This window comes from Brassica oleracea, chromosome C4 (assembly GCF_000695525.1).
Source record: "Brassica oleracea var. oleracea cultivar TO1000 chromosome C4, BOL, whole genome shotgun sequence".
NCBI classification, from domain to species: Eukaryota; Viridiplantae; Streptophyta; class Magnoliopsida; order Brassicales; family Brassicaceae; genus Brassica; species Brassica oleracea.
Genome location: NC_027751.1, coordinates 34575688 through 34592554, shown reverse-complemented (window position 1 = coordinate 34592554; position 16867 = coordinate 34575688). Strand labels below are relative to the sequence as shown.

Here is a 16867-nt window from a genome sequence, read left to right as displayed (position 1 = left end):
TTTTAAAAAATTCAAAATATAACATATAAGAAAATTCTAACATATAAGAAAAATATAACATATAAGGTGTCCTCATTTTGGTATTTTAAAGTCGTTTTAAAAAAAAATATAACATATAAGATTTCCTCATTTTTGTAATTCAAAGTCATTTTAAAAAATCCAAAATATAACATATAAGAAAACATCTATTTTTTTATTACATGGTTAATGTGATTGTTTATTTTTTTAAAATAATATAAAATTAAACAAAAATGAAGAAGGATGCAAAAATTGTTATCAAGTCTTTATTAGCCATAATCATTAATTGTCATATATATGTAAATCATATTAGGTAATTCCGTAGCTTTTATTTAAGGAAAAAATACACACTTCCTATATTTTAGGTTAATATAATGTTCTATATTGTTATATAATTATGAAATAATGTGACACCATTAGATTAAACTATACTTTATATTAGATGCTATAGAATTCTTTGAAATGGAATTTAGAAGGCATTTAGGGTGCCACCTAAGATTTGAGATTTTTTTTAATTAATACAAAATAAAGGTTCTAATTTTTCAAATGCTTCTCAATTAATATATAGGAGATTATCAACTTTATTAAAATATAAATACACTTATAAAATATCTTTTAGTTTTCTAACTTACTCACTGAAAATTTAATTAGTTTTAACTTAAAATAGTTTATCTTTTCCACACTAAAATAATTCCACGACCTACCTACAAATAAGAAAACCACATCGATTTGTTTTTTTTGAACCGCCGTTATATTAAAAAACGAAAAAAAGCCTTAAACATCGATTTTGTTTTTTCTTGAACGACCACATGGATTTTGTTAATTACCCAACTACACTATGTTTTCCTTTACCACCATAGTTCCCCTGCAATATAGAAAAATAAGCACAATCATAACGTCTGTTTGTAAACAAATTCTTGAATTTTTTTTTTTAAAATTAACATCTGTTTTTAAAATTTCACCACTATCTAACGTCTAATGATTTTATATATGCAATTCATAAAGACATTCCAATCTAAAAACAAAGATATAATTATAATTATTTTATAAATCTAATTTCACAACAAATAAAAACAAAATACAGTTAAATTCAAAACGAACAACAAAATCCAGCAAATATATAAATTTCCCTATTTATTTGGTACAAATCAAAATATCATAAACAAAATCATCAATTTAAAATCCAGAATATTATAATTTCCCTATAACTAATTACATTTACGCTTATTATAAAGTAAATAAACACAAAATCGTTTCTTTTTTACGTTTACACCTGTGAAACAAGCACGAGATCTTATCATTTCTTCTTTTAAATCATAACCACTAAGTATTTAAAGAAAACAGAATATATGATGGCACACAAAATTCAAACTAACACTAATAAAATCTTAGTTTATCCTATATTATGGACTTTTAACGTTATAACATAATCAACAAAATATTGTTTTCAATTATTTCGATAATCTGATTGTCTCCATTGTAATCGCCTGTGAGAAAGATGGAGATCGAGACATTTTTTTTAGATTTTCTTTTCTATTTTTTTCATAATACGAAGAGTTTTCTCCGTGTAAAAAAAAAGATTTGGATTAGTTGGGGCATTTGAACATATATTTTAAAACTTTTAATTAAATTTAAAACAAATATGGCTCAACTTAAATTACCTTATCTAAGTTGGGTTTTTTCATTTTTTCAAAAGTTTAGCTCACATATATTTATGAATTGACTCAATATTGTTACCATAGTGTAATCAAAACGTACGTATTATGTTACAGAGATATTTGTATTATGTGCAGTATTTTTGTCATCATTTTATTATAAATTTTCTACTCATATGATGGTGCAAAAAATTAATTATATTACGTAAAAAAAACACTCATTTGGTCGGACGGATCTAGCTCTAGTTGCTATTAAATGCTTAAAAGAATAATGTTCTCTCTAATTTCCCAAGAGAAAGCCACGTGTCGAAGCTAGAAATAGACGATGTTGTAAAATTTACAAAAATATGGACAATAAAAATAGGTTTGGAACTTATTATCCAAAATCCGGATTCGATCCGAGATCCGTTCCGGATCCGCTCCAGAAATAGGATATCCGGGGGATTCGGATCCGAATCCGGATAATAAAATCTTAGATCCGTCCAAACAGAATCCGAATCCGAATATCTCAGTTTTTAGCTGATCCGTATCTTTAAAACACTTTAAAATTTTAAAATTTCATTAATATTAATATTTGATATATTAATATTTATACATTAATTAATCTTATAATCTTATATTTTAGTTTTTACAATATTATAGACATATATAAATATATTTATAAATCTTGTATACATATTTAATTTATGTATTATTTTAAAAAGTTAGTATTTTTTTTAAAAAGTATTTTTTTAAATTATTTTTACGGATCCAGATCTGAATATCAATGTAATAGATATTGAGATTCTGGATATCCAAAAACCACTGATCCAGATTCGATACCTAAATTTGTCGGATATCTTTGATTGTTCGAGGCCTAAATAAAAGCAATAGATATGTAAGTTTAATTTATTTTAAAAGATCATATAAGTAATTAAATTGCTTTTGTCCGGTGTTTTACGGTTTCTCTGCAGTCAGACTCTCGTGCACCACAAGAATGGCTAATAACGAGGACCACTCGGAAGATTCGAACCTCAACGGAGAAGACTCGTTCGAAACTGTGAAACAACGTCTCAAGGATCGATCAAAGGTATCATCGCCCCCCTCCTTAGATTCGATTTTGGGACAAATCGTATTGACAGGATTTTCATCTTGCAGAAAGTTGTTCAGACGAGAGACTTATTGTCTAAACAAGCGGTGCAGACACGCGAGATCTTATCGAAACAGGCCGTTAAGATCGCCAAACAAGCCGAAGAACACGAAAGATTCATCAATAAGGTATCATTCTTCTTCTCGTTTTCGGAACGTGGTGTTTAGTTAGGGCTTGAACGTTACTTGCAGTAAGAGAACAATCGAATGATCCATTAATGTTTGTTGTTGTTGTTTTTTTTTTTTTTAATTCTTTTCTGGTGTTAAGGTTACACATCTTGTTGGGGTGCTCGGATTTGGAGGATTTTGTTTCCTACTTGGGGCAAGTGAGTTCAACATATATAAATACCAAAGTTGATCTTTGATTCAAATCAAAGTTGCCTAATAACTTTAATGTCTTTGTTCTCAGGGCCACAGGACATTCCTCTCGTTTACTGCTTCTTCTATGTCATCTTTGTTCCTCTCCGATGGATATATTACCGGTTTAAGAAGTGGCATTATTATCTTCTGGTAACCGTCCCTTTTGAGGCTTTGTTAATCAACCAACCAAAACACCGTTTTGATTATACTCTTAAAGCATTTTTTTGTAATGATAGGACTTTTGCTACTACGCAAACACAATCTTCTTGGTTGATCTTCTTCTGTACCCTAAAAATGAAAAGCTTTTCATGGTTTGCTTTTCCTTTGCAGAGGTATGCATGCTTCTGTAACTACATGTATATGAGTCGGTGTAAGCTAACTTATCGACTTGGTTGTGTCTTGTACTGTGGTTTATTTGCAGGGACCATTGGCATGGGCGCTTATTGTCTGGCGTTGCAGCCTGGTTTTTAGTTCCGTCGATAAGATTGTTAGTGTTCTTATACATCTTTTGCCTGGTGAGTTTATATGATCTTTCTTTCAGAGCTCCGTAATCTTAAATCTTAATTGGGCTGTGTTTGCTTTAAGCATATGTTGTCTCCTGGATTCTTAAGTCATGCAATGACTTTGGTTGCAGGGCTCGTGTTCTTCACGATTAGGTGGTGGAATCCAGAGACTTTTGCAGCTATGCACCCTGTTGGCACTGCTCGTAGGGTTTCATGGCCTTACGTCGATGATAAGCCTTACCTTTTCACATGGCTGTTTCTCATCCCCTTGGTGGTTTATACTCTTTGGCAAGTGCTTTATTTTCTGATCGTCAATGTCTTGCGTAGGCAGAGACTCCTGAGAGATCCTGAAGTTATGACTTCGTACAGGTATCCATCATCCGTTATAATACCTTGTCTTCTTACCGTTGACTCAACACGACCTCTGGTCTCTGCAGAGAGCTGTCGAAGAAAGCTCAAAAGGCGAACAATAAGTTGTGGCAGCTAAGCGGTATCCTAGGGGATCAGAATCGTATGTGGATGTACATCCTGTTCCAGGCCATCTTCACGGTTGCGACCATGGCATTGACCGTACCTATCTTCTTATCGTATAGACTTCACGTCATCTTTCAAATCCTGAAGATTTCGGCGGCTGTGTGGAACGGAGGTAGCTTTTTACTAGAGGTAATGCCACGACAAGTGATCCAGAAAGAGAAGAAGAAAAAAACAGAGATGCAGCCTATAGAGGAGCAGCTGCCCGCACAACATGAACCGTTCTCACCTCCAACTCACTATGAGGCAGAATCTACCACTGAAACATGAGGAGGAGGGCACATCTAAAATAATGTTTCAGAATCATGACTGTTTTTTATTATTTCTGTTACGGTTTGTCCCTCCTGTTACGTCATTTCATAAGGTAATAGTGTTTGAGTTTGTATGTTACCTTTTCTTTTATTTTCACTTCTCTCTACCACAAAGTTGAATAGCAAACAACTTAATGCAAAATCAAAATCGCTCTAATAAGAGTGTGGAATCCTCAAAACATCTAAGAGAGAAAGAGAAACGGTGTAACACCCGCTTCTTCAAAAAAGCCTGGAGTACGAGATTAGAGAGACTTGTCTAAGTCAGAAGGCAAGCTATAATGGTCTCAATGATTCTAGACATGTTTAAACCCACCAATCTAACTATATCCAACATAATAAGAATCTCCCTAGGATAAGATCTTTTGAACTCGATGGATAATCTTTGCAGAAACGAATTTGAAGATTCAAGTCTCGGAAACGAATTTGAAGATTCAAGTCTCTCAAGACGTGTGGATCGAATGGTAAGAAGAAAGAGATGGTTCTTCGCATGATATTTCTAAGTTCTTTGTTCATATTACACACCAAACAAAGTTCTTGATTTGATGGATATTACACACCAGCACATGAGTACTCAAAAGAGAACTGAAGAAGAAAAACAAGTTTTTAGTCTGAAAAATGGTTGCTGTTTCATTAAATTTCGACCAGTTTAAATAAATAAGATCCTTGTACATACACAAGGTCTTGAAAATGACAAACAACTAAAGTCTTTGCTCTCCACGCCTAACTGGTATATCATCGATTTTACTATTTTTAGACCATGGTATATGATCTATTTAGAGTCTACTATATGTGTTTGAATTCTGTTTTAAAGTGTTTTCAGGTTTAGGTGTATTTTAGAGAACTTTGGTGATTCTGGAACTTTTTGAAGTGCAGAATTGCTTAGGTGCGTCAGACGTTTAGCTATGGATGAAGAATTTGCCACGGTGCGATTGAGCCCATCTTTTGACACATGATAGAGATTTGAGTTAGCTTTCCAATTCCACTGGGTTTGAGGTCAGTCAGCATTCTATAGCAGAGGTTATGATCGTTTTACTAAAGAGTGGTCTGTCTGACTCGCGAGAGGAAGTTGTCGAGGATTAGAAGGAGTGTCGATCGACAACACAGCCTTAGTGTCGCTGACGGTCCGAGTTTATTTCAAGATCGACTTACGCCCAGAAGTCATCACAAATTACCAGAATGCCTCTGGACGGCTTGAAACCATATTTATGTATTTTCTAAGCCATTGTTGACGGCTATGCTTTCTATACTACATGGAATGTTGTTAAGACTGCGTTCCTAACTGAATTTTCCGATGATGAAAAGGGTGAAGAGATGAAGGATAAAATTTGTCTCTCAGGGACCTATTGAAGCTTTCAAAAGCTCTTGGAACATGTTTAAAAGATACCAACGGGACTGTTCACATCATGGTTTCACGGAAGTTCAGCTGTTGGAAATTTTCTTCAGCGAATTCATTTGTGTTATATATTGATGTTGGATGGTACAAATGAAGGAAACATCAAGACCAAGACCTCAAAAGAAGCTAAGAGACTGATTGAGAACTTGGTTTCTAGCAATAATACCAAGAATGCAGATATGCACATGAAGAAATTGGCTACAATGGTGACAAGATCGTTGAGGTCAAGGCCAAAATTTGTTCTATACATGAAGTCTCGAGGGTGGAACAGGCTGTAGAGAAGGATGTGAATCACATCAATGAAGCCGGTTTTCAGAGGATGGAATCTAAGATGGAAAAGGTCCTGGAAATTCAGCAGAAGATGAGTGCATACTTAAATATGAGATTGGATTTTAACTACAAAGAGCTGAATGAAAAATCTGAAACCTTGGACGCCTATGTCGTGAGGCACCCATGTTTCTCTGACTGCAGAAGTAAGAAGCTCTGGTTAAAGGGAAAGCTGAGGAAAGTAAGAGGCACCAGGTTGATGCCATCTTAGATGATAATTTTGAGGAATTGGCAAAGCAAGAAAAGCTCCAAGAAGGGACTTTCAAGTCGAAAGTTCTACGTCCATCGGCAGCTCGCACTGGTGTCGATTGAGACCATCAGCCGTCGATCGACACTACTTTTGGGATCGTGCAAAACAGTTCAAATTCAGAGCCACTCAGACTCCACCGCTCGACACACGCATCCTCCCATCCCATATCGAGTTAAAGCGGATGACATCAATCCACATCAACAAGATGGAATCGATCGACACCAACAGATACTGATGGCAATTGGGTTGTACCACCCCGCATAGTCCCACCTCGCCGCGGTACACGTTCAATGCGGGTCTTGGCGATACAGGCCCGTGCGGGATGCGGTCCCGAGAAGTGCTACCTAATCCCGTCCCGAAACTTGCACAAGCCTGGTACAGGCCCGCGGGACTCCGGTCTTCACATGTCACCTGCGACAAGAAGAGGCCAAGATAGATGAGACTACAACATAAGTCAGACTCTTGATACCAACAAGCTGGTAGGTAGATGTTGCATGGTAACAAATAAAAGACAAATATCAATAAGATCTTCTCATACAATATTTATATTAACAAAGATACGGATTATGTTCTCTTGATTGATATGTAATAGAACACCACTGATTATGTTCTCTTGATTGACATGTATATGTGTTTGCTTCCATTTCTCAGTTCGTTGATATGTAATAGAACACCACTGATTATGATCTCTTGATTGATATGTATAGTAAATTTTAATAATCATAACCTAGCTCTACTAACATCAGAAAAATACGATCAAACTAATGCAATAACAGTTCAAGTTCTAACAGACAAACGAATAGATCATGCATATCACAAGTCAAGTTCTATCAGACTAAACAATACATGTTCACTACCTATCAAACTAAGCAATAACAGTTCAAGTGCTATCAGACTGATCGATCATGCATATCATAAGTTATTTATCATTGGTACCTGAGAACCACTTCCATGATCAGAATGATATCTTGAATCTGCACAAGTTTCATCAGTGTCTTCAAGGTTCTGCTGTGAAGCTGGTACTCCACTGTACAAAACAAACCACCTTGGTGAAGAGTCGTGACTTAGAACTTCGCCACTTAGAGCCCACAACCTGATGGAGCTGTTTTGATAAACAAAAAATTATGATTAATAACAAAAAGGCTGAAAAAAAAAACAGATGTGAAGGATCAGTGACAACTCTAATAATACAAAGAACGAAAAGAAAAAAAAGGGTGCAGCTACATCAATTTTACCTTCCTCGAAGAAAATACATAATCATATAGACAAGACAATCCAGATCATCCCTCCTGCTTTGCTCTAAGTACGAGATGTCATATTAGGATATTAGTGTAATAATGTGAAATCTAAAATCGTGTAAACAGAGAGGCATGAGCTAAATACGTCTGCACATGGTCGTCGCCGCTCTACTGTGTAGAGGAGAAGATGAAGATGCTTTGTGGTCGTTGATTGAAGAAGAAGAAGTGAAGAGACGGAAAGAGATGAAGAAACGGAAAGAAAAGAGAAGAATAAGGCGAGTCTTTGATCGCATGCGAAGAAGATGAGTTGTGTACAAGAGCTTGTGATTGTAGATCGAAAGGGAAGAAACACAGAGAGCAAGAATCGCCATAGTTAGTTTTTTTTTTTAACCAGCTGAGTTGGCCTGGTGGTGTTAGAGAGAGCTTCGGTCTCAATACGCATCCGGGTTCGAACCGCTGGCCAGACAATTGGGGTATCTAATTTCTCATAGTACCAAATGGTCCGCTTCCCGCCGAGGGGTTGGCCCCTGGGGTGGAAGTCCCTCCAGGTTGATCAAAAAAAAAAAAGAATCGCCATAGTCATCATCCGATCGCCGTTTAGCCATGTTCTCGGTGAGAAAAATGTAGCGGGCCTCAATATGTTTTCCTGCATCCCGCTTTCGGCCCCGTCCTGCAACATGTCTTTTTCGGGCCAGGCCCGCGGGCAAGCCCTTGAACTGCCATCTCTACCAACAGACAAGCGCCGATCGACAACAATAGATGAGCAGCGATCGACACCCAGCCACGACATATCAAGTGCGTTTACCAAGCATTGAAACACATCTCATACATCAATTTTTTAAAGACAACAGAGAAGACCATCGACAACCTGCATATGCACATGAACAAGAACACACAAAATAACAAACAACAACCGGTAACAGGTAACGGCTCGCGACAACTGTCGACTTTGGGGGTCGACAGCGCGGCAGTCTCCAATGGCTCAGGTGCAAGGCGACGAGGAAAGAGACACGCATGGGGAGGGAGAGAAAGATCAATGAGAGAGAGAGAGGAGAGAGAGAGAGAATAGAGAAAAATGTCGACGGTTAGCGGTTTTAGATCTCTCTTGAATTAAATAATACAAATGCTCTCTCGAATGCTTTCTATTGGGTGCTTTAATATGAAGTTTTTGGTAAAAGACAATTTCAATTTTGTCCTTGTTTTTCTCTCCAAATTTCAAAATATTAGATCAAAATAATCTATCGACATCTCTAAGAATAAACTAAACGGAGGGAGAAGAATGGAAGGCAGCAAAAAAGGCGAAGCGGTGTTCGATTCAATGAACTTGAATCCTCAGCTTTTCCTCAACGAAACACTCAACACCGTCGAGGACATTGTCGGCGAGGCTTTTGACTTCTATACACTGTAATTTCTCTCTCGATTCGATGCTTTTTTTCTTTCTTTCTAACTGGGCGCTTACATTTGCAGCGAAGCATCCAATCTCCTCAAAATCGATGGACGAGCTGATAATTATAGGTCACGGGAGTTAGCGAAAGTGAGTTCCTTTAATTCTCCTTCTCCTTCTCCTTGTGCTAGATTAGATTTCTTAGGATCTCTCTCCATGTCTTTCAGGGTATTGATCGTGTTCGTGGTATGATTCAATCGGTTCTGGAAGACCGCTTGAGGATGTGGGAAGCCTACTGTCTTCGATACACTTTTGCAGTTCCTGAAGATTTTGTGCTGCCTGAGAGTGTGAGGAGTCCTTCCTTCATTCTCTTTGCTCTCTTCTTACACTCTCTGTGATTGCTCTTGTTGTTGTTCTTCTTCAGGATGCCCCAAATATCCAACCTTTGCCAAATGACCAAGACTTGGATGCGGAATTGGATTCCCTAAGGCGTAAGCTTCTTTTGGTGAGACACACAAAACTGTTCTTCTGTCTTGTGATGATACTTTTGTTGTGCAGTTTGGTGCCTTAACTTTGTTTTCAGGTACGAAACAGGTCTGTTGAGCTTAACTCGGAGCTCCAGGCTTTGGAAAGAAGATCTGTTTCAAATGAACTGTCTGCAAGACTCGTTAATGAAGTTTCAAAGCTTTATGATGAATCATCCGTGAACGATATGTCCAAAGGTAACAAGATTGAGCCTTTGATTTACTGAGGATTACATCGTTACACCCTGGGTTGCCTATGTTTTAGACATGGGCATATCGACATTTTCTTGCTTCTAGCTATAGTTTAATGAGTGTCCTGATCTCACTTAACATCTCCAGGAGAATATACTTCCTATTGGGTTTTGATAGGATATTCCTGCTCTCATTCCAAATTTATTATATGACCCTTGTTGTTTGGTTGTTCTGCAGAGATGACAAAAGTTGCATCAGAACTTCGCGCAGCGATCAATAGGCTCAAAACACCAAGAACGAATGCTGCTGAAACAGCTACAGGGGAGAGGCTAAAGAACAATGGAATTGATTTTCCGGCAACGGCTCTCGGTAACCAAATTTTATATATTGACGAGTTAGTGTTTCCATGTCTTACTTTTTTTCGTGGATTCTCACTTCTCAGGTGGAAAGATTGAAGAGCTTGACAAATTTCTGGCCGAGTTAAGAAAGATGTGAAAATGTTACAACATTCGCCTTTGAACTCTGCCGTTTTGTAAACTACTAGCTTGGCTTGAAACACTACGTTGTTTTTGACTTACCAAATGGCCACTTCTCCGCATTTCAAATGTTTGTTTTTGTAACATACAAAATGATCCTACGCATTCCTAAATAGAAAGCTTGCAAGCAGAGTTCGTTTGCTATATGAATACTCAACTTTGATTCACATGTCTCAGCACGCAAAAAAAAAAAAAAAGAGTTATAAAGCCTTCGTAACACCCGCATTTTCAATATTAATTCAAATAACTCTTCCTGAAATCTCCGATTTATTAATTTTCAATAGTCAATTCTAACTCTATAAATCAAATAACAAAATTAAATCCCGAAAATATCAATAAAAACACGTTCAATCAATGTAAATTTAGTCAAGAAATTAACCGCATAATGTGTTCCATATATTTGTTCGAAATTGTTCTTTATTTTTTACTCAACAATAAACAATGTCTTCTTTTATCGCCAGTGTTTATGTGGCTGGAAATAGAGACGGTATTACACCCAAAATGATTTAATGCTTTACTGGCGGTGTGTTCATCTCCAAATCCACTCCAAACCCATATCGCCGCTATTATCGATATGGGTTCGGAGTGGATTTGGAGATGACCTCAGTGATACCCACCCCGCACCAACACCTAATCGGTATTCCCGCATTTCATATTCATCTCCGACCACCAGTCGAGGAAGATGAGATGGACATATTGCTCCATTGCTCTATAGGGGGTTTCGGGTTGAGAGAGAATGGGGCTGAGAGAGAATGGGGTTGAGAGAGAAATGGGGAAGAGAGAGAATGTGGTTGACAGATAATGGGGAAAACCCAAAAAAAGAGATTTAATGCTTCTCTTCAACGATTTTGGGGTGTGGGAGGAAAATTTTCAAAAAGTTGGGTGGGATAAATTTTGAATTTCTTTTAAGGGTTTTCGTGGTTGAAGTTTCACCAAGTTCGAACTTTTACAGAAATCATCAAAGTTTTACTTTACAAATTTTTACATTGATCTTAGTTTATACTGTACTTGAATGAGTGGTTTTATGGTTATGACAATAATAGTTTGTCTCTTAGATTCATTTCTCCTATCATCATGTAAAAATAGACTTCATTTCGTGACATATATAACTTTTGTAATGTAAGAAGGTGAATAAAAAAAAAGCTACACTAACACAATCTTTCTTATATGAATACAAAATTAAACAATGAGATGGAAAATTTAATAATTATGATTAAACCATAAAACTCATAAATAACTATCCTACTACTTTCATGACTTATTAACAAGTTTGGAATTTCGTATCTTCGAATTTGTATTTTAAGTCTTACTAAGTTTACATATCGTACTTATATCAGTAAAGCAAAAGTTTCACTAAGTCTTACGACGTTTCCCTTACAATAAAAACAAACATCAAAACTGAAAGGTTTACAACCTACTTCATCTTTTGTTTCTTATGTGGATGTTCTTTGTGTTCCTCAGCTTCTCCATATCCACTCTCACTCGCACTATGGTTCATACCGTATGAACTTTCTTTCTCAACTCTTGATAGTTGCTTGGTTATTGAAACTATTTTCAATTCTTTGATGTCCTTTTCATGCAAAATACTTCTTATTTGCTCTTTATCCACTGATGTTAAATAAACAAACACATCTTCATCATCCAAAATATATGATTGCCTCCTAGGTTTCACTATCAGTGGAATGTAACTAAATTTCAGCATCTTTGTATATGGATCTATGTCTATCTTCCTGCATATCCTCTCCTTCAACAACGGAAAAGTGATCTCCTCCAATGATAATGTCTTAAAAGATATAGCATACAAACGACTATCGGTTGGAATCCATTCATAATCAACTCCGGACTTTGAATAATTTCCATCATAATCAAAGTGTATGTTTGTAGAAGAAAATCACATTGTTTGTAATATAAAAACAAACCATTAAAGTTAAACATGGTTATACAGTTATACCATCAAAATTCTACTAAGTTGTACTAGTTATACAGTTATGCTACTAAAGTTATACTAAGTTATTCTTTGTTACACGGTTTTGTCTGTAACTAAGTTTTACCATCTAATTTAACCAAGTCTTACCAAGTTTCTCAGTTCTAGATGTTTCTCCCTTTAATTCAAAATAATAATCAGCTTTGATTCCCGACATTCTATAATTTCCTTATGATTATTATACCAGTTATTGATTATCCGATTCCGAATTCCCCTAATAGACAGACCATCTACACTGATCCCTGATTAGTTGATTGTGAACACAAATATGAAATCCTATCTATCTAATATCACAACTAAAAATCTTGTAAATCATGTATGGTGGATTCAAAACATGAGGTGTTACAACGATTTAAGATACATACCAAGAGAATGACGAATTTACGTGAAGTTGAATTGAGTTGGAAATCAATAGCTCAATGATCCAAGCTAGGAAAGTATAAGTTGATTTGAACTCAATTCAATCGAGAATATTCTCTGATTCTCTCGATGAAAGCGAGGAGACCAAGTGATTTGAACTCAATTAAGTCGTGATTTCTCCAACTCTCTCGGTCAAAGCGAGTAAACCCAACAGAGTGATTTAAACTCAATTCAATCTAAAATCCTCCGAATCTCTCGATGAAAGCGAGTAAACCCGATGGAGTGAACTCTATTCAATCGAGATTGATTTCTCCGATTCTCTCGATGAAAGCGAGGAATCCCGACAGAGTGATTTGAATTCAATTCAATCGATCAGATTTCTCACGAATCTCGCGATGAAAGTGAGGAAGGAAACCCGACGGAGGAGTGAGAGAGACAAAGAAGGGGAATGAGCGGGCCCCATAGCTCGATTAATTTTGATGCGTGGCGAAAGAATCCTCGCGTGGCGAAGCCGAAGGATGATAGGGATACTTTCGACATTAACCATCAACATTAACCTCCAAATATTAGCCGACTCACTCTCGTATAAATACAATAGAGAGACCGCCTAAAAAAGGATGCTCGCAATACACCCAAAATGACAAAGGAGATTATAATTTTTAGTAATCACTTTTGTAACCTATATTCTTGACGATTTGTTAATCTCTCCATTGATTTTAATATTATTTTTGTAAAGACCATTTCATTTTGAATAAAAAAAATTTCAAATAACTTGTCTTTAAATTGGTGCCATCTTAGCATACATCGCACACATCGAACTTATACTAATAACTGGCACTGTCGGTGAAGTATTAGGAAGAAACAACAACATGAGATCAATGATGGCATGATCACCTATATGTGACGGAAATCAACAAGTTTGGGAAGATCCCACTCAATTTATCATTATGCCGCCTCAAACATGTGCCAAGATCAAACCGCGATTGGGGATCTGATGAAGGTAATTTTAGAACGTCTTGACCATCAAGATCTTGTGACGCGTGCAACCAATGATCGACTTAAATCCCTAAGAGCCGCACATGAGTTACCACCGCCTCTTCAAGAACTATGAGACGATCAACCCAATGGTGTTCCATGGAGAGCCTGGTTCAGGGATCCTGAAACCACTACGGGAATCGAACGACAGGCGGAATCAGACTGGTCAACTCAACTACTAATCGTGAGATAAAATAGATCAAAAGCTCCATACGTGGATTCTCGAAACCACTCCGGAAATGCAGTGACTTGGAGGAATCAGACAGGTCAACCCGACTGCTACTCATGAGATAGAATGGATCAAAAGCTCCAAATGGGACATCAACTCAAAGGTCCATTGAGAAACTAGATCTGCACTAGAGATAGAGTGTGTTATCATAAATACCTAGAAGACTCCATACAAAACGAAGATTACAGGAACATTAGTACACCACTAGGAGAACTCAGATCCCTAATATCACATGGCCAAATTTTCATAGCCATTCGACGCGCTCACTTCTCTTCCAGAAAATGCGACACCGGTTATTTCAAACTCTTTAGGGAAAACTTAAGTGGATTCGCCCTCACTAAATTCTCTAAGGCTATGAGCAAAATCGCTCGACAACTTCAATCAGTTGTCAACTGAGTTTATAAAACACTGTTCCATGTACATCCATGAAGGAGCATCAACCGCAAACCTCTAAGAATGGTTCAAAGGCCAAAAGAGTGTTGAGATTTATTAAATTCATGTCCAACTCTTATATTGTTCGACTAGATTAAGATCCGCGTCTTGCGATGTTGTATATACATACAATTTTATGTTTTATTATTTATTTGCGTTTTTTACTTATATTAAATTAATGAGAGGTTAATGACTATTACATATATAACTAAATTGGTGCAGACATATAAATCAAAATAATCATTGTTATTTACAATCATTTTATGGTAAATAAATCCAAATAATAATTTTTATCATTTATATTGTTTATAATTAAATTCAAATTATATGAACATTGATGTATAGTATATATTTTTAATATGACTATTTATTAAATAATTGTTTTCTATTCACATGGTTTTATGATCAATTGTATTTTTATATCAAAAAAATTGAAGCATTGATAGCAAAATTTTCAATATGGAACTTTTAAGATTTTTTTATTAATTTATAATAATTTTTAAAATCAATGAAAATTTTGAAACTAAAATATTAAATTCTTAGTATTTGTTCAAAAAAATGTTGAAATTTAAATATTTATGCATTTTATATAATATATAATTTAATTTAAACGATATTAATATATATATATAATCTTTTTTTTAACACCTTATTTTTATCTAATATTTATTAAATAAGACATCTTACTCATATAATTTTATGAACATTTGTATCTTGTTATAAATAAAAATTAAACCATTGATCACAATTTTTCAAAATGCGATTTTTAATTTTTTTATTAATTTATATTCATTTTTAAAAGTTCAAAATATCACACATATAGAAAAATCATATTTTTTATTATTTGGTTAATTTGGTTGTCTAATTTATTTTAATAATATTAATATAAAAAAATTATATAGGATGTATAAATTATTATCGAATCTTTATTATTTAAAATCATTAATTAACATAAATATTTTGATCAGATTAGATAGTTCCGTATGTTCTATTTAAGGATATACTAATGAATATTTTTATATTAATAATTAATTATATGACTAAGGTTAACAAAAAATATATTATATGTTTAGATGAACCAACTTATTTTTCTAAGAATTTTGAAATTGATTCTCATGATGACATGTATCATGGTTCAAAAGTTGTAATGTTCCTCTTTTAATATGTAGGAGATTAGTACGATATTGTCCACTTTGGACCTTAGGCAAGCCCGCGTGGTTTTAGTTTTGGTTTTCCTTCCCAAAAAAGTCTCATACTAATTAGAGTTGTATATCTCTTTATATATTAGACATTCATTCGTCTAACTTCCATTGTGGGACTTTGTTTGATATCTCACATTTTTCCCCTCAAACTAAGGACCACAATCATCTCGTGTGTTTCTTTCCTTTGAGAATGTGTCTCCCACAACATCTCGGTCCTTTGAGAATGTCATTAGAGATTCCATGATCTTGACATGTTTCTGCCACAAACCTCTTCTTCTATATTTAGGTCTTCTTACAGATCTTCGTCAACCTGGTGCTCTGATACCAATGTTTAGATTTATTAAATCCATGTCCAACTCTTATATTGTCCACTTTGATTAGTACGATATTGTCCAATTTGCGTCTTAGGCAAGTCTGCATGGTTTTACTTTTGTTTTTCTTCCCAAAAGACCTCGTACTAATTAGAATTGGACATCTCTTTATATATTAGACATTTCTTCGTCTAACTTCCAATGTTGGACTTTGTTTGATATTTCACAAAGAGTGTCTATAAACTTTACGGAGAGACTTAAAAAGGTGGAAGGCAAAGTACCAGTACCTAATGGAACATAAGTGAAATCACTCCGTAACACATTATAGATCGACTCAGCACATCCACATAACCTCCACACAAATCGTTACGATTCATTGAAGGACGCTCTTCATCCTGCCATTACTTCATCGATATTGAAGAGGAGAGGACTAGGTTCTAAGCCAATCATACCACCATGAAAACACAAGATAACACCAAGTCGACTGAAACCTACCATGAGCCACACCAACATTACGACATTCTGATTAAGGGGGTAATCATCCTATTATGATATCATCAGCACTTCAGTGAAACCAGCTACTATTTACACTCATATGAGGATTCTTGGAATTATTTCTTATAAGCATGATGGTTTAGTACTAAATAGGATAAGTATGAAGATAAATGGATATTTAATCTCAAAAGCTTTGTGATTTTTGGTTAAACAATAGAATTGAATATATGGTATTTCCACAATAAAAATTCAATAACTTTGAAAAAATATTATGGAAAAACAATGAGAGGACCATTATGAAAAACTATACACACACGCATGCGCCACCACCTTCACCGAGCTTGGTCGGACTTGGGTTTGTATCTTTGTTCTAGATGTTATTTTGGAACAAATAATTATCAACATTTTTGCATAATATTAAGGTGTGACTCAAAACTTGGAGTCAAACCCAAAACAATACCCCAACTTG

The 16867-nt window shown here is 35.4% G+C and overlaps 3 protein-coding genes across 4 annotated transcripts; 2 read left to right on the top strand and 1 right to left on the bottom strand.

Annotated features, from left to right (window-relative positions):
• The first annotated feature begins 2576 nt into the window (after positions 1-2576).
• Positions 2577-4597, top strand: LOC106337026 (uncharacterized membrane protein C776.05). The gene is made up of 8 exons (XM_013776042.1): positions 2577-2742; positions 2811-2930; positions 3070-3127; positions 3211-3311; positions 3398-3493; positions 3583-3676; positions 3796-4033; positions 4102-4597. Exons 1-8 carry the CDS (start codon positions 2650-2652, stop codon positions 4463-4465), a joined length of 1164 nt encoding a protein of 387 aa, XP_013631496.1. The 5' UTR covers positions 2577-2649; the 3' UTR covers positions 4466-4597.
• Positions 4598-5004: 407 nt separating this feature from the next.
• LOC106340303 lies at positions 5005-8127 on the bottom strand. 2 transcript variants are annotated; one of them, XR_001269353.1, is made up of 5 exons: positions 7860-8127; positions 7712-7775; positions 7413-7578; positions 6326-6887; positions 5005-6242 (listed from the first exon to the last, which is right to left on the bottom strand). XR_001269353.1 is itself a non-coding variant. In XM_013779182.1 (4 exons), exons 1-4 carry the CDS (start codon positions 8083-8085, stop codon positions 6603-6605), a joined length of 741 nt encoding a protein of 246 aa, XP_013634636.1. In that variant the 5' UTR covers positions 8086-8127; the 3' UTR covers positions 5005-6602. The 2 variants fall into 2 exon arrangements, 1 of the variants encoding a protein (XP_013634636.1); XM_013779182.1 differs by having other exon boundaries at positions 5005-6887.
• Positions 8128-8863: 736 nt separating this feature from the next.
• Positions 8864-10515, top strand: LOC106339480. The gene is made up of 7 exons (XM_013778304.1): positions 8864-9118; positions 9182-9248; positions 9326-9445; positions 9523-9603; positions 9682-9820; positions 10052-10183; positions 10257-10515. The coding sequence occupies exons 1-7, from the start codon at positions 8994-8996 to the stop codon at positions 10307-10309; spliced, it is 717 nt and encodes a 238-aa protein (XP_013633758.1). The 5' UTR covers positions 8864-8993; the 3' UTR covers positions 10310-10515.
• The last annotated feature ends 6352 nt before the right edge of the window (positions 10516-16867 follow it).

Excerpts from the sequence above, each read along its gene's own strand:
- LOC106337026 (XM_013776042.1), top strand. The coding sequence starts at position 2,650 with ATGGCTAATAACGAGGACCACTCGGAAGATTCGAACCTCAACGGAGAA. Across the intron at positions 2,931-3,069 it reads ACGAAAGATTCATCAATAAG|GTTACACATCTTGTTGGGGT; the intron begins GTATCATTCTTC and ends TCTGGTGTTAAG. Across the intron at positions 3,677-3,795 it reads TCTTATACATCTTTTGCCTG|GGCTCGTGTTCTTCACGATT; the intron begins GTGAGTTTATAT and ends CTTTGGTTGCAG.
- LOC106340303 (XM_013779182.1), bottom strand. The coding sequence starts at position 8,085 with ATGGCGATTCTTGCTCTCTGTGTTTCTTCCCTTTCGATCTACAATCAC. Across the intron at positions 7,776-7,859 it reads GGCGACGACCATGTGCAGAC|AGCAAAGCAGGAGGGATGAT; the intron begins GTATTTAGCTCA and ends TCTCGTACTTAG. Across the intron at positions 6,888-7,412 it reads ATCATGGAAGTGGTTCTCAG|GTGACATGTGAAGACCGGAG; the intron begins GTACCAATGATA and ends TTCTTGTCGCAG.
- LOC106339480 (XM_013778304.1), top strand. The coding sequence starts at position 8,994 with ATGGAAGGCAGCAAAAAAGGCGAAGCGGTGTTCGATTCAATGAACTTG. Across the intron at positions 9,249-9,325 it reads GGTCACGGGAGTTAGCGAAA|GGTATTGATCGTGTTCGTGG; the intron begins GTGAGTTCCTTT and ends CATGTCTTTCAG. Across the intron at positions 9,821-10,051 it reads CGTGAACGATATGTCCAAAG|AGATGACAAAAGTTGCATCA; the intron begins GTAACAAGATTG and ends GTTGTTCTGCAG.